General features: G+C 44.0%; 1 protein-coding gene across 3 annotated transcripts in view; it reads right to left on the bottom strand.

Annotated features, from left to right (window-relative positions):
• Positions 1-15,913, bottom strand: part of LOC106602693 (calcium-binding protein 2) — a 38,707-nt gene that overhangs the window by 11,474 nt on the left and 11,320 nt on the right. For all 3 annotated transcript variants that reach the window (XM_045716740.1, XM_014195478.2, XM_014195479.2), the window contains exons 4-6: positions 11,010-11,040; positions 10,140-10,283; positions 9,872-9,984 (exon numbers count right to left, since the gene is read on the bottom strand). In XM_045716740.1, coding sequence (XP_045572696.1) covers positions 9,872-9,984; positions 10,140-10,283; positions 11,010-11,040 — 288 coding nt within the window. The remainder of the gene's footprint in view (positions 1-9,871; positions 9,985-10,139; positions 10,284-11,009; positions 11,041-15,913) is intronic.

Here is a 15,913-nt window from a genome sequence, read left to right as displayed (position 1 = left end):
GTCATCACTGTGTGTGCTCCTAGAGTGTGAGTACGGGGTGGTTCCATACAGATAGGCTACAGGCAGGAGAGGGTTGTCGGTTTTTGGGAATATGGGGGACCCTAAGCTGCATCATAGTACTAATAATATTTTTGATACATCCAGATCCACTACCAGTCGGCCTAAATCGTACTGAATCTCCACCAGGGTTGAGAAGCAAAAGACAAACTACTCAAAATAAGGACAGGCAAGGAAGAGTAACCTATAAAATAGGGGTTAGAGAAGGACAAAACGCGTGATTTAAGATGAGGGTACTAAATATGACTAACGGAAGGGGACACTGTTATAGTGAGAACTGACGACAACACCCCATTATACCTGTGTCAACCAACTATGCCCTGTGTTCCTGGTCCCAGGTGTTTAAACACACATGGGGCAGGGAATATGAGACTAATATCTGGAAATGGAGTGCACGGTGGGGTGTTGAACAGAATAAGGATATTCCCTCATGTATGTTGGGGATAGAAGTAACTATACAAAATGTAACTAGTAATGACATACAAATGAAGTATATGGCATGCGCTGAGGAGTATGGCAAGGATACCTGCATATCATTTCAGTTGACAGACACTACAGTGATATACCCCGTAGTAAATCCATTATTAGGAATTGATAAATCAGGTGGAAAATCCTTTGGTTCCACTAGTCTACCTGATGTGAAGGATTCCCTTCTCCAAGAAAGGAACCAAGGGGAGATAGAAGGAATACCAGATTAAAATCTCTGGTTAAAATGGATGAATTACACGGCCAGGGCTCTGGGCCAAACTAATTGTTATGCATGTTCTACTGGGCGACCAACTATGTTGACTGCTCCAATGCCACAGACGATGCTCTCTTGTGTGTTAGACTTAGGATCTAATCAGGAAGAGGTCAATTGTACAGGGATGGGGTTGGCCAGATTAAAGAGCGCGCCAATCCACCTCAGTTCACTCTAACTCCTGGAGAGTATCAGTGTTATATGCACAGGAATGGTAGTAGGAATTTGGGAATTTTTAATGGATGTAAGACAGTAGTGAATGTGACAGACTTAGATTGGGAAGTGCAGGAGAACATTCTTAACCTCACAGCACCTGTAACTGATGTATGGTGGGCATGTTCCGACCAAGGACACATAAGACAGATATTACCAAAAGGGTGGGTAGGTACTTGCGCCCCAGTGTTATTGGTACAACCAGTGAGGATTAGTCATCAACGGCCAGTGGTGAGTAAAATAGTAAGAAATAAGAGAAGTCTGGTCCTAGATGAGGGTAGCCCCATATGGATGGATTCCATTGGGATCCCTAGAGGAGCACCAGATGAATACAAGGCGTTGAATCAAATAGGTGAAGGATTCACAACAACTTCCTTTTGGTGGGTTACGATAAATAAGAATGTGGATTGGATAAACTATAATTATTATAATCAGAAAAGATTCGTAAATCAAACTAGAGATGCAGTGAAGGGAATCTCTGACCAATTATCCGCCACCTCTCTCATGACTTGGCAAAATAGGTTGGCTCTCGATATGTTATTGGCAGAGAAGGGTGGGGTTTGTAGAATGGTGGGGGGGGGGGTCATCGCTGTACTTTTATTCCAAATAATACATCACCAGAGGGGACTGTAACTAGAGCCTTGGCTGGGTTGACCGCACTAAGTGATGAATGGGCTGACAACTCAGGGGTTAATACATCTGTGACCGGTTGGTTTGATGAAATGTTTGGCAAATGGAAAACCATGGTAGCTACTATTGTGGGGGCTGCTATTGTTTGTATGGGTATGCTGGTATTATGTGGTTGTTGTTTTATTCCCTGTGTACGAGGTTTGGTGGGTAAGGCGTTAGTGCCTCACCAGTGACTCAGCAGATGGTGAGGTACGGGCCTATGCCAGAGTCTGATCAATGGAATGAACAATATACAGATATAGACCTGATGGACACCGTGGATACATTCAATCCTGAGGAGCCGGAACTTCATGAGACTATATTCAATGTTTAGCGACTGTTTATTCAATGAAGATCATGAAAAAAATCCTGAACAGAAGAGTTATGATTGGAAGTAGTATTAAACAGCCATCGATGAGTAGATGATGTATATACATGTAATGGTTTGATTGGGTATGGTTTTATTTTCAAATAAGATTTGAATAGATTGGGTATGATTTTATTTTCAAATGTAAGTATCAGTGTGTAACATTTAGTCAAAGGGTGGATTGTTAGAATAATTTGTATGTGTTAGAATAATGACTAAATTGTTCCACTCTTAAATGGTAGGATAGGGGGTGATAGGTTTGAGAAACATTGGAGAGGTTTCAAACCAAGAGGGTCATAAATGGGGAGGGGAGGTGAAAGCCTTGAAGAATGTGGTAAACTTTATGGTTCTTTGTGGTGAGTGGAAAAGTACTGGTTGTTTGAGAAGGGAGTGGTCTAAAGATAGGAATATGTGTGTGGATTATAAAAGGACTGAGTCCTAATTTTTTACTTTAGAACGTTCTCTGAATAAACTGTACAGACCTTTTGCAGAAAGCTGAGTCATTGCCTAATTATTATTAACCCAGTGTCTTACAAACCTTGGGGATTAGTCAAGGCTTATTGATTGGTAATTATTAGCATTGGGATTCGAAAATTCCCGTAACACCCGTTCATCTTTCCCTCGATCCTGACTAGTCTCCCTGTCCCTGCCGTGGAAAAACATCCACACAGCATGATGCTGCCACCACCATGCTCACTGTGGGGATGGTGCCAGTTTTCCTCCCGACGTGACGCTTGGCATTCAGGCCAAAGCGTTCAATCTTGGTTTCATCAGGCCAGAGAATCTTGTTTCTCATGGTCTGAGAGTCTTTAGGTGCCTCCAAGCGGGCTGTCATGTGTGTTTTACTGAGGAGTGGCTTTCATCTGGCCACTCTACCATAAAGGCATGATTGGTGGAGTGCTGTAGAGATGGTTGTCCTTCTGGAGGTTCTCCCATCTCCACAGAGGAACTCTAGAGCTCTGTCAGAGTGACCATCGGGTTCTTGGTCTACTCCCTGACCAAGGCCCTTCTCCCCCGATTACTCAGTTTGGCCGGGCGGCCAGCTCTAGGAAGAGTCTTGGTGGTTCTAAACTTCTTGCATTGAAGAATGATGGAAGCCACTGTGTTCTTGGGGACCTTCAATGCTGCAGACATTATTTGGTACCCTTCCCCAGATCTGTCCTCGAAACAATCCTGTTATGGAGCTCTACAGACAATTCCTTTGCCCTCATGGCTTGGTTTTTGCTCTGACATTCACTGTCAACTGTGGGACCTTATATAGACAGGTGTGTGCCTTTCCAAATCATGTCCAATCAGTTGAATTTTCCACAGGTGAGTTCTAATCAAGTTGTAGAAACATCTCAATGATGATCAATGTAAACAGGATGCACCTGAGCTCAATTTAGAGTCTCATAGCAAAAGGTCTGAATACTTATGTAAATAAGGTATTTCAGTTTGGTATTTTTTATAAATGTGCAAATCATTCTAAATGCTTGTTTTCGCTTTGTCATTATGGGGTAGTGTGTGTAGATTGCTGAGTTTTTATTTTTATTACATCTATTTTAGAATAAGGCTGTAATGTAATGTAACAAAATGTGGGAAGAGTCAAAGGGTCTGAATACTTTCAGAAGGCCCTGTACAGTCGTGGCCAAAAGCTTTGAGAATGACACAAATATTAATTTCCACAAAGTTGGCTGCTTCAGTGTCTTTAGATATTTTTGTCAGATGTTACTATGGAATACTTGTTATGGGTGTGTACGGGAGTGTCACGTCCTGGCCAGTATAAGGATACATTGTTATTGTAGTTTGGTCAGGACGTGGCAGAGAGTATTTGTTTTATGTGGCTCGGGGTGGTGTTTTTTCTAAAAGGGCATTTGATTTAGTATTCCGGGGTTTTTGGGCACTGTTCCTTGTCTACGTATTTCTATGTTGATCTAGTTGGTTGTATGTCTATGTTTGGTTAATTGGGGTGGACTTCCAATTGAAGGCAGCTGTGTGGTGTTGCCTTTGATTGGAAGTCCTATATTAGTTGGGTGTGTTTGTCTGTGTATTTGTGGGAGATTGTTTCTTGTTTTGCCGAGTGAGCCTTTCAAGACTGTTTCGTTGTTCGTAAGTTCGTTTCGTTTTGTTGTTTTGGTGTGTTCATTCTGAGTTAATAAATGTCAAGATGAGCGTACACATACCTGCTGCGTTTTGGTTCTCCATTACCAACGACAACCGTGACAGAATCTCCCACCAAACCAGGACCAAGCAGCAGAGGAACGAGGAGGAAGGATGGACGTGGGCAGAGCTAAGGAGGAGCGTTTCTAGGGCGATGGAAGAGTTTCGGAAACTCGAGAGGCCGCCCCAAGAATTTTTTTGGGGGGGGCACAAGGGCAGTTTTGCGGGGCAAGAATGGAGCCCCAGGCCAGCTCCCCGCACTAGCATGGAGGAACGTGTTCCCAGTCTGGCACGTCCAGTACCAGCACCACGCACCAGGCTTCAAGTGCGTCAGCCCAGCCTCGCCAGTCAACAGTCACCAGAGCTGCCCGCCAGTCAACAGTCACCAGAACTGCCCGTCAGTCAAGAGTCGCCCGAACTGCCCATCAGTCAAGAGTCGCCCGAACTGCCCGTCAGTCAAGAGTCGCCCGAACTGCCCGTCAGTCAAGAGTCGCCCGAACTGCCCGTCAGTCAAGAGTCGCCCGAACTGCCCGTCAGTCAAGAGTCGCCCGAACTGCCCGTCATTCAAGAGTCGCCCGAACTGCCCGTCAGTCAAGAGTCGCCCGAACTGCCCGTCAGTCAAGAGTCGCCGGAGCCGCCCGTCAGTGAGGAATCGCCAGAGCCGCCCGTCAGTGAAGAGTTGCCAGAGCCACCCACTAGTCAGGAGCTGCCAGAGTGGCCATACTGCCCGGAGATGCCAGAGTGGCCAGACTGCCCGGAGATGCCAGAGTGGCCAGACTGCCCGGAGATGCCAGAGTGGCCAGACTGCCCGGAGATGCCAGAGTGGCCAGACTGCCCGGAGATGCCAGAGTGGCCAGACTGCCCGGAGATGCCAGAGTGGCCAGACTGCCCGGAGATGCCAGAGTGGCCAGACTGCCCGGAACTGCCAGAGCTGCCAGACTGCCCAGAGCTGCCGGACTGCCCCAGCGGCCAGGATCAGCCAGAGTGGCCAGACTGCCCAGAGCTGCCAGACTGCCCCAGCGGACAGGATCAGCTAGAGCTGCCAGACTGCCCTGAGCTGCCAGACTGCCCGGCGATGCCAGACTGCCCGGCGATGCCAGACTGCCCGGCGATGCCAGACTGCCCGGCGATGCCAGACTGCCCGGCGAAGCCAGACTGCCCGGCGAAGCCAGACTGCCCAGACTGCCCGGCGATGCCACTCTGTCTTCTGGGTCTGCCAGACTGGCCCGTCTACCCGGAGCTGCCGGGGTGGGTCGTCTGCCCGGAACTGCCTGAACCAGAGCCACCTCCAGATATAGGTGGGTTGGGGAGGGGGGGTGTAGCACAGTGCCGTCGTTGACGGCAGCCACCCTCCCTTCCCTCCCTTTAGTTAGGGGGATTTTTTTGTTGTTGTTTGGGGTTTTTGTTAATTTGAGGTGCTTCCGGGGTTAGCACCTTTAGGGGGGGGGGGGGGGTACTGTCACGTCCTGGCCAGTATAAGGATAAATTGTTATTGTAGTTTGGTCAGGACGTGGCAGAGGGTATTTGTTTCATGTGGCTCGGGGTGGTGTTTTTTCTAAAAGGGCATTTGATTTAGTATTCCGGGGTTTTTGGGCACTGTTCCTTGTCTACGTATTTCTATGTTGATCTAGTTGGTTGTATGTCTATGTTTGGTTAATTGGGGTGGACTTCCAATTGAAGGCAGCTGTGTGGTGTTGCCTTTGATTGGAAGTCCTATATTAGTTGGGTGTGTTTGTCTGTGTATTTGTGGGAGATTGTTTCTTGTTTTGCCGAGTGAGCCTTTCAAGACTGTTTCGTTGTTCGTAAGTTCGTTTCGTTTTGTTGTTTTGGTGTGTTCATTCTGAGTTAATAAATGTCAAGATGAGCGTACACATACCTGCTGCGTTTTGGTCCTCCATTACCAACGACAACCGTGACAGGGAGGCGAAGTCAGGTGTAGGAGAGCAGAGTGTAATTAACAGGCGCACTTTTTATTCCGTTCCAAAACGAAAGCACATAAGACATAAACGTGCCCAAAACACAGAACATGTAACAAAAGTCTAGCGTGTGACAATATCCACATAACATAAAACAATATCACACAAAGACATGGAGGGGAACAGAGGACTAAATACATGCAGTGTGATTAGGGAATGAAAACCAGGTGTGTATGGAACATGACAAAACAAATGGAAATATGAAAAATGGAGCGGCGATGGCTAGAAAGCCGGTGACGTCGATCGCCGAACGCCGCCCGAACAAGGAGAGGAGCCGACTTCGGCGGAAGTCGTGACAATACTGAAGTATAATTACAAGCATTTCATAAGTGTCAAAGGCTTTTATTGACAATTACATGAAGTTGATGCAAAGAGTCAATATTTGCAGTGTTGACCCTTCTTTTTCAAGACCTCTGCAATCCGCCCTGGCATGCTGTCAATTAACTTCTGGGCCACATCCTGACTGATGGCAGCCCATTCTTGCATAATCAATGCTTGGAGTTTGTCAGAATTTGTGGGTTTTGTTTGTCCACCCGCCTCTTGACGATTGACCACAAGTTCTCAATGGGATTAAGGTCTGGGAGTTTCCTGGCCATGGACCCAAAATATCCATGTTTTGTTCCATTTAGTTATCACTTTTGCCTTATGGCAAGGTGCTCCATCATGCTGGAAAAGGCATTGTTCGTCACCAAACTGGATGGTTGGGAGAAGTTGCTCTCGGAGGATGTGTTGATACCATTCTTTATTCATGGCTGTGTTCTTAGGCAAAATTGTGAGTGAGCCCACTCCCTTGGCTGAGAAGCAACCCCACACATGAATGGTCTCCGGATGCTTTATTGTTGGCATGACACAGGACCGATGGTAGCGCTCACCTTGTTTTCTCCGGACAAGCTTGTGTCCGGATGCCCCAAACAATCGGAAAGGGTATTCATCAGAGAAAATGAGTTTACCCAGTCCTCAGCAGTCCAATCCCTGTACCGTTTGCAGAATATCAGTCTGTCCCTGATGTTTTTCCTGGAGAGAAGTGGCTTCTTTGCGGCCTTCTTGACACCAGGCCATCCTCCAAAAGTCCTGCCTGCTGCCATTTATGAGCAAGCTCTGTACTGGTGGTGTCCCGATCATGCAGTTGAATCAACTTTAGGAGACGGTCCTGGTGCTTGCTGGACTTTCTTGGGCGCCCTGAAGCCTTCTTCACAACAATTGAACCGCTCTCCTTGAAGTTCTTGATGATCCAATAAATGGTTGATTTAGGTGCAATCTTACTGGCAGCAAAATTCTTGCCTGTGAAGCCCTTTTTGTGCAAAGCAACGATGACGGCACGTGTTTCCTTCAGGTAACCATGGTTGACAGAGGACGAATAATGATTCCAAGCACCACCCTCCTTTTGAAGCTTCCAGTCTGTTATTCGAACTCAACCAGCATGACAGAGTGATCTCCAGCCTTGTCCTCATCAACACTCACACCTGTGTTAATGAGAGAATCACTGACATGATGTCAGCTGGTCCTTTTGTGGCAGGGCTGAAATGCAGTGGAAATGTTTTTTGGGGATTCAGTTCATTTGCATAGCAAATTCTGGAGTATATGCAAATTGCCATTATACAAACTGAGGCAGCAGACTTTGTGAAAATTAATATTTGTGTCATTCTCAAAACTTTTGGCCACGACTGTACATACAGTAAGTATTCACAACCCTGTGTCAATACTTTGTAGAGGCATCTTTGCCAGTGATTACAGCTGTGAGTCTTTATGGGTAAGTCTCTAAGAGATGTTTTGTGTTGTATTGGATTTGCCCCAAGAATAACACTTTGTATTCAGGACAAAAAGTTATTTGCTTTGCCTTATTGTAAACAGGATTCATGTTTTGGAATATTTGTATTCTGTACAGGCTTCCTTCTTTTCACTCTGCCAATTTGGTTAGTATTGTGGAGTAACTACAATGTTGTTGATCCATCCTTAGTTTCTTCCTATCACATCCATTAAACTATATAACTGTTTTAAAGTCACCATTGGCCTCATGCTGCAATCCCTGAGTGGTTTCCTTCCTTCTACGGCAACTGAGTTAGGAAGGACGCCTGTATCTTTGTAGTGACTGGGAGTATTGATACACCATCCAAAGTGTAGTTACTAACTTAAAGTAATATTCAATGTTCACCTTTTTATTTATTTCTACCCATCTACCAATAGTTGCGTTGGAAAACCTCCCCGGTTTTTGTGGTTGAATCTGTGTTTGAAATTCCCTCCTTGACTGAGCCTCGACTCAGGGACCTTACAGATGTGTGTGGAGTACAGAGATGAGGTAATTATTCAAAAATCATGATAACCACTATTATTGCACACAGAGTGAGTCCATGCAACTTATTATGTGACTTGCTAAGCAAATGCTGTACTCCTGAACTTATTTAGACTTGCCATAACAAAGGGGTTGAATACTTATCGACTCAAGACATTTGAGCTTTTCATTTTTAATGAATTTGTCAAAAAAAATTAAATAACAAATAAATAATATTATTTTGCATTATGTGTATTGTGTGTAGTCCAGTGAGGTTGTAAATTACAGCTGGCCTGGTACATTGTTTGCTGCTTCCACCCTTTCGGGATGCACTGTTTTAGTTACAATGACTCAATATTTTGAGAAAAAAAACCCTTGATAACTGTAACTAAGGCTGGGAATGTATCAAACTAGCAAGGGCGATGATCAGAAGTCAGTCATAACTTGGCTAATAGGATAATAGGCTAATAGGCTGTCAAACACAAGGCCCACGGGCCGAATTGGACACACAAGTCAACAGTTGTCTCATCTACTTTAGGAGGTTATACCCTGGTGCCGCTCGCATAGGTGAATTCAACTTCAACTGCGCTGCTGTCGTGTGTCTGGTTTACAGCGTGCAGTGGAGGCAAAGTGTACAGACACAGTTCTAGCTAGGCTACTAAAAGGTTGCACTCTGGCTTCGGTTTTAAAGCTTGAGAATGAATAACCAAAAAACCAAACCTTGCAACAAAGCACCATGCAAAGGAGAAACATGTAGGCCTATTACAGCAACATTTGAACATTAGCCTAGACTGGCTACAATACACTTTGAGTGCACCGTACAGCAATGCTGCATTCAACATGTTTTAAGTGTAGATGTTACAACAACCTATAGCTATGTTTTTGTTATTTGGAGTTATTAAATACTTTTTCATTAGGGTCGCAGCATACTATACACATCTACAAGCATAGCAGCAAAAGCTGGACAAATATTATTTGAATCTTTTGTTGTAATATCTTAAAATTCTGTATACAGCATCATATGTACATAAGTGGACATTATAAAGGTTTTATTAACTGCAGTGTCTATTAATTGTCCAAACGCACGGCTCCTTTCCCACTCTATATTGCTATAGAACTTTCACAAATGCCTTACTCTACATCATTTCCAAACATTCTATGAATTCATGAAAACGACCCTATCTAAGCGATTGCTTTTCGGAAAATGTAAAAAAAATTTAAAAAAGATTTCACGTTGCTAAAACGCTGTCAGTTCCACTTTAACTTTCACTCTGTTATCATTCATAATGATTAGAAAATGCACCCCTTGCTTTGGTTTTTTAAGAAGTTATTTGAAAGCACTGTACTCTCACCTGTCTGATATCACCCTTTCTACTTGCATTTAACCTCTTTGAAAGCACATTTTTATGGATCTTGCACACTTCCTAGTGTCCTTCTCTCACCTGTTTGAATGCACTGCGTACCTCCCTCATCCCCATCATGTGAGCCGTCTCAGCCAGCATCCTGGGGCCCATCAGCTCAGTACAGAAATCATCGAAGTCCACGTGACCGCCCCCTACAGAGGGGGAGACATCAGATTACACACACACACACACACACACACACACACACACACAAAAAAAAACACACGCACACGCACACACACATGCACACGCACGCACACACACACACACCACTATCTCCTCCACACACAAACACACACACGCTCACATTTCATCTTGATCTGCTGTATAATCTCTATGAGCTCCATCTCAGTGGGCATGTATCCCATGGTCCTCATACAGTCGGCCACGTCCTTGTAATGCAGGAAGCCGTCCCCATCGTAGTCAAACTCCTTAAAGGCCACCTGCAGCTCTGAGACACACACACACACACACACACACACACACACACACACACACACACACACACACACACACACACACACACACACACACACACACACACACACACACACAACATCGTGTATAATGTTATAACATTTGCAGTAGTCAAAAATGGCTGTGCAGTGGTTTTCGAGCAGCTTAGCAGCTCCAACACTCGTATTGCGGAAATGTTTCAAGAAGCTAATAGCAAGTAACGTTTACAAGCTACCATTGTGTCCTGTATGACTCACAAGGGTAAGTGGAGCTTATGAGAGGCTCAAGCCTTTTGGGTAATAAACTGTGCCTGTGGAATATTTAGTTTCCTAAAACATCCTATAATATTGCTTACATTAGCACTATTCATGTCAATAACAAAGGATTAAAGTATACTCAGCAATATGACATCAGTTGGCCGATGTCCTGCTTACAGACATCAACAACAACTGCATTCACATCCGCAAAGAATACCTCAAATTGGTGCGCCCAAATTGGCACCCTCCCTTGAGGTCTGGCCACGTTGGGGCGAGCCAATAGTCATTCTTGGAGGATTATAATTTAGTTGATGTTGATTTATGTATGCAGGTAGTCGCACCGCTGCGTACGAAGACATCATATCGCTGGCACTACCCTTAAGTGAACTGGTAAAATGGACTCTCGCCCACTGTGTGGGCTGCACTTGCATAGTACATTTCTATCATCAATAACAAAGACTTACCATCCAACTCCTCAGGCATCAGCTCCCTATCCTGCAGTAAACAGATAGAGAAGGGAGATTAAGAGAGAGCATGAGTGTGTTCTGTAAATCTCTGCTCCATTAAAGCAGAGTAGTCCCTTGAGAAATACACCCCACTTTAATCTTTTTTTATTTTTATAGCGTATTAAGGTAACATGCATATCATATCAACCACCGCTGCGTGCCTGACAGAGACCCTAATGGGATTACTCCACGACATGCCTTTCTAATCTGAGCAATGACATACACACACAGTATGTGCAAGAATACTCACTCACACACACACACACACACACACACACACACACACACACACACACACACACACACACACACACACACACACACACACACAAAGTGCAGCTACCGTACTCTCAATAGCCCACTCTCTCTCTCATCCCCCCCTTCTCTCTCTCTCGTCCTTCCCCTCTCTCGTTCCCCCCCTTTCTCTCTCTCTCGTTCCCACCTCCCCCTCTCTCTCTCTCTCTCTCGTTCCCCCCTACAGTTCAGAGAAAGATTTTGTTTCAAAAAGGTCAATGATTGACACCCCTAAAGATTATCCTTATTTGGCCCCATATTTGGTCCCATATTTCTAGCACTCAATGACTCCATCAAGCTTGTGACTCTACAAACATGGATGCTTGTTGGTGCAAGATCATACACTCAAGACATGCTAATCTCTCCTCATTACCAATAACAGGGGAGGTTACATGTCTTGGGGGTTTGATCTTTGACCCTCTGTAATTTTCTCACTCATCATTAATCACGATTTTTTCAGAATTATCCGTAATCATGGTAGCGTCCACATTCATGTAGAATTGTTAAGAAACATATTATATTCTTATTTACAATAACAGTGACTCCGAAATGACAGAATATACCATTCATTTCTATTGGCTACAGGATTATCTGAAACACAACCTAAACTAACTGCAAATGCATCCAACAAGTTTATAGAGTCACAACTTGATGTAGTCATTGCGTGCTAGGGACACGGGACCAAATACTAAACTTTTGGCGACTTTATTTCTAAGAATTATAATAATTTTTACCCTTACCTTTTTCAGAAGAAGATGTATTATTCTGAATATACAATATACTGTAGCTCAGTATTTGAAGCATTTATTTTATGAAGTCATTATTGCTCATCTTTATCAAGGGTATCAATAATTTCAGACTCCAGTGCTTAGTGAAAGTGTACACACCTCTAGCACAGTCTTCACATTTTGCTGCCTGAAAATTACATCTAAAAAGGGATTACGTTGGATTTTTCCCCCTACAGATCTAAACAACCTACTCCACATTTTCAAAGTGAAAGACGTTTATTGATCATTTTCCAAATTAAGTAAAAATGAAGAAAAATGTGTTGGAAACATATGTCTTCGCACCCCAGAGTTAATACTTGGTGGAAGAACCTTTGGCTGCCATTATAGCTGTGAATCATTTTGAATAAGATTTTACTTTCTACAACTCTTCGGGAAACATACTGTACTGGTTTTGTCCAAATTACACAAGTTCAGTAAATTTGGTTGGGAATAATTGATAGACAGCAACATTTCAACTTTGACTGATTTTGAAGCAATTTTAAGTCAGATGATCATCCAGGTACTTCTTCGCAAACTTGAGTCAACTTTTTGGATGAGATTGGTCTCTACGTCTGGCAAAAACCATTCTCTGGAGTGATGATTCAAACTTTACCAACTAGCAATCTGATGGACAAATCTGGGTTTGGCGGATGCCAGGAGAATGCTTCCTGCCTGAATGCATAGTGCCAACTGTAAAGTTTGGTGGAGGAGGAATAATGGTCTGGGGCTGTTTTTTATGGTTCGGGCTAGTTCCCTTGGTTCCAGTGAAGGGAAATCTTAATGCTACAGCATACAATGACAGTCTAGACAATTCTGTACTTCCAACTTTGTGGCAACAGTTTGGGGAAGGCCCCTTGCTGTTTCAGCATGACAATAACCCATGCACAAAGCAAGGTCCATACAGAAATGGTTTGTCGAGATCAATGTGGAAGGACTTGACTGGCCTTCACAAAGCCCTGACTTCAACCCCATTGAACACCTTTGGTCAGGTCAGTGTTGACCTCTAAAATGCTCTTGTGGCTGAATGGAAGCAAGTCCCCGCAGCAATGTTCCAACATCTAGTGGAAAGCCTTCCCAGAAGAGTGGAGGCTGTTATAGCAGCAAAGGAGGGACCAACTCCATATTAATGCCCAGCTATTTTCAGGTCTCTCCAGAGATGTTCGATCGGGTTTATGTCCTGGCTCTGGCTGGGCCATTCAAGGACATTCAGAGACTTGTCCCTAAGCTACTCTTGCGTTTTCTTGGCTGTGTACTTAGGGTCGTTGTACTGTTGGATGGTGAACCTTCGCCCCAGTCTGAGGTCCTGAGCGCTTTGGAGCAAATTTTCATCAAGGATCTCTCTCTACTTTGTTACGTTCATCTTTCCCTCGATCCTGACTAGTCTCCCAGTCCCTGCCGCTGAAAAACATCCCCACAGCATGATGCTGCCACCACCATGTTTCACCGTAGGGATGGTGCCAGGTTTCCTCCAGACGTGACGCTTGGCACTCAGGCCAAAGAGTTCAATCTTGGTTTCATCAGACCAGATAATCCTGTTTCTCATGGTCTGAGAGTCCTTTAGGTGCCTTTTAGCAAACTCCAAGCGGGCTGCCATGTGCCCTTTACTGAGGAGTGGCTTCTGTCTGGCCACTCTACCATAAAGGCGTGATTGGCGGGGTGCTACAGTGATGGTTGACCTTCTGGATGGTCTCCCATCTCCACAAAGGAACTCTGGAGCTCTGTCAGAGCGACCATTGGGTTCTTGGTCACCTCCCTGACCAAGGCCCTTCTCCCCCGATTGCTCAGTTTTGCCAGGCGGCCAGCTCTAGGAAGAGTCTTGGTGGTTCTAAACTTCTTCCATTTAAGAATGATGGAGGCCACTGTGTTTCGGTAACTTTCCACAGCTCTTTGCCTCAACACAATCCTGTCTTGGAGCTCTACGGACAATTCCTTCACCCTCATGGCTTGTTTTTTGCTCTGACATGCACTGTCAACTGTGGGACCTTATATAGACAGGTGTGTGCCTTTCCAAATCATGTCTAATCAATTGCATTTCCCACAGGTGGACTCCAATCAAGTTGTAGAAACATCTCAAGGATGATCAATGGAAACAGGATGCACTTGAGCTCAATTTAGAGTCTCATAGCAAAAGGTCTGAATACTTATGTAAATAAGGTATTTCTGTTTTTTATTTGTAATATATTTGAAAATATGTCTAAAAACCTTTTTTCACTTCATCATTATGAGGTATTGTGTGTGGATTGATGAGTAAACAATGTATGTAATACATTTTAGAACAAGGCTGTAACATAACAACATGTTGAAAAAGGGAAGGGGTCTGAATACTTTCTGAATGCACTGTATATATATGTATGCGCCCTTAGTCATGACAGATATATTATGACTGTGGCTGGTGGTAAGGCCAGGCAAAGCACAGAGCACTGGGACAATTCACAGTACTCAAAGGACTAGGGGCAGAAACATGCTAAAGTCAATGAGTCTTACTGGACTCACAGATAGGCCTGTAGGCTAGATAGAAAACAACGGCATGCTAGATCCATCTGCGGATCCCACTGGAATGCAGATGAAATTATTGAGTAGAAAATTACATTTTGTGCTTCATGTCTTTCTATTTTGTTGCAGTGACACAGGCTAGAAATGGCAACATAAAAGTGAAGCTGAACTCCCTCAGCATATAAAGGCTATTGTATATCCAGTATAGCAAATCTAAGATAGTTATAACGTTGAATCTTTCTTCCACAAAGACAGGCCCCACAGGCTAGTAGAAACAGAAAGGCATATAGCATACAAACAGCACCGAATTTTGGTAGCACAAAGGCTAACCTGCATTGTATGAGAATACAGATCAACCTGGCCTCAGAGCATTTCGTATTATTCTGTATGTTACATTTTGTATGGCATGTATTCATTTGTGGATGTCCATCACCCACTTCGTATGATATGGTATGAATTACAATTCGTATTATATGTTACGAAATTGCAAAGCATATGATATGTTACAAATTTGCAAAAATTCTAGCTAGGTGGCTAACGTTAGCTAGCTGGCTAATGTTAGGTAGGCTACGGGTTAGAGTTGTGGGTTAGGGTTAAGGTTAGGGTTAAGTTTAGGAGTTAGGTTAAACGGTTAGGGGAAGGGTAGCAAAAAATAGTAAGTAATTGAAAAGTTGCTAATTAGCTAAAATACTAAAGTTGTCCGTGATGAGATTCCAACTCGCAACCTTTGGGTTGCTAGACGTTCATGTTATATGCCCACACATCCACCCCAGTTTTGTTTTTGCCTTAAGCAACCATCTGTCTTATGTAACAACACCAAATGTAACATATACTAATATGAGTATCCCAGATTTACATTTACTATGTTGTGTCTAGTCTATGAGACAAGGCTGTACAGATAACCTACAGGTAGCTCAATAGATACATACGAGACATGTTAACCACATTTAAGTATGCTGTCATACATATCAATGACGTACATGAATGGCACATTTCAACAAGGATAATTGTACAAACAGCTAGCAACTCTGCCGCCCTATAAGAATTCTTGCTACATTAAGTTTTCTGGCAGAAAGATGTGCGCAATGGACATTACAGTAAGGATGATGCTATAAAGTGGGATACGAGCGTTACAAAACACAGGATGCTAAGGAAACATGCTACAGAACACATGTGGATCACATTTCGGCAGACATATCAGGGTCAAGCTTAATGTATGCCGGTCATGCCAAAGGTCAGCAGCAGACACAAACACAATGCATTCGCAGGTCTCTCTTGGGAAAGAGGTCCTCTGAACTCAATGGGACT

This window comes from Salmo salar, chromosome ssa04 (assembly GCF_905237065.1).
Source record: "Salmo salar chromosome ssa04, Ssal_v3.1, whole genome shotgun sequence".
NCBI lineage: Eukaryota > Metazoa > Chordata > Actinopteri > Salmoniformes > Salmonidae > Salmo > Salmo salar.
The sequence above is the reverse complement of the archived record's forward strand: the minus strand, read 5'-3'. Positions and strand labels throughout refer to the sequence as shown.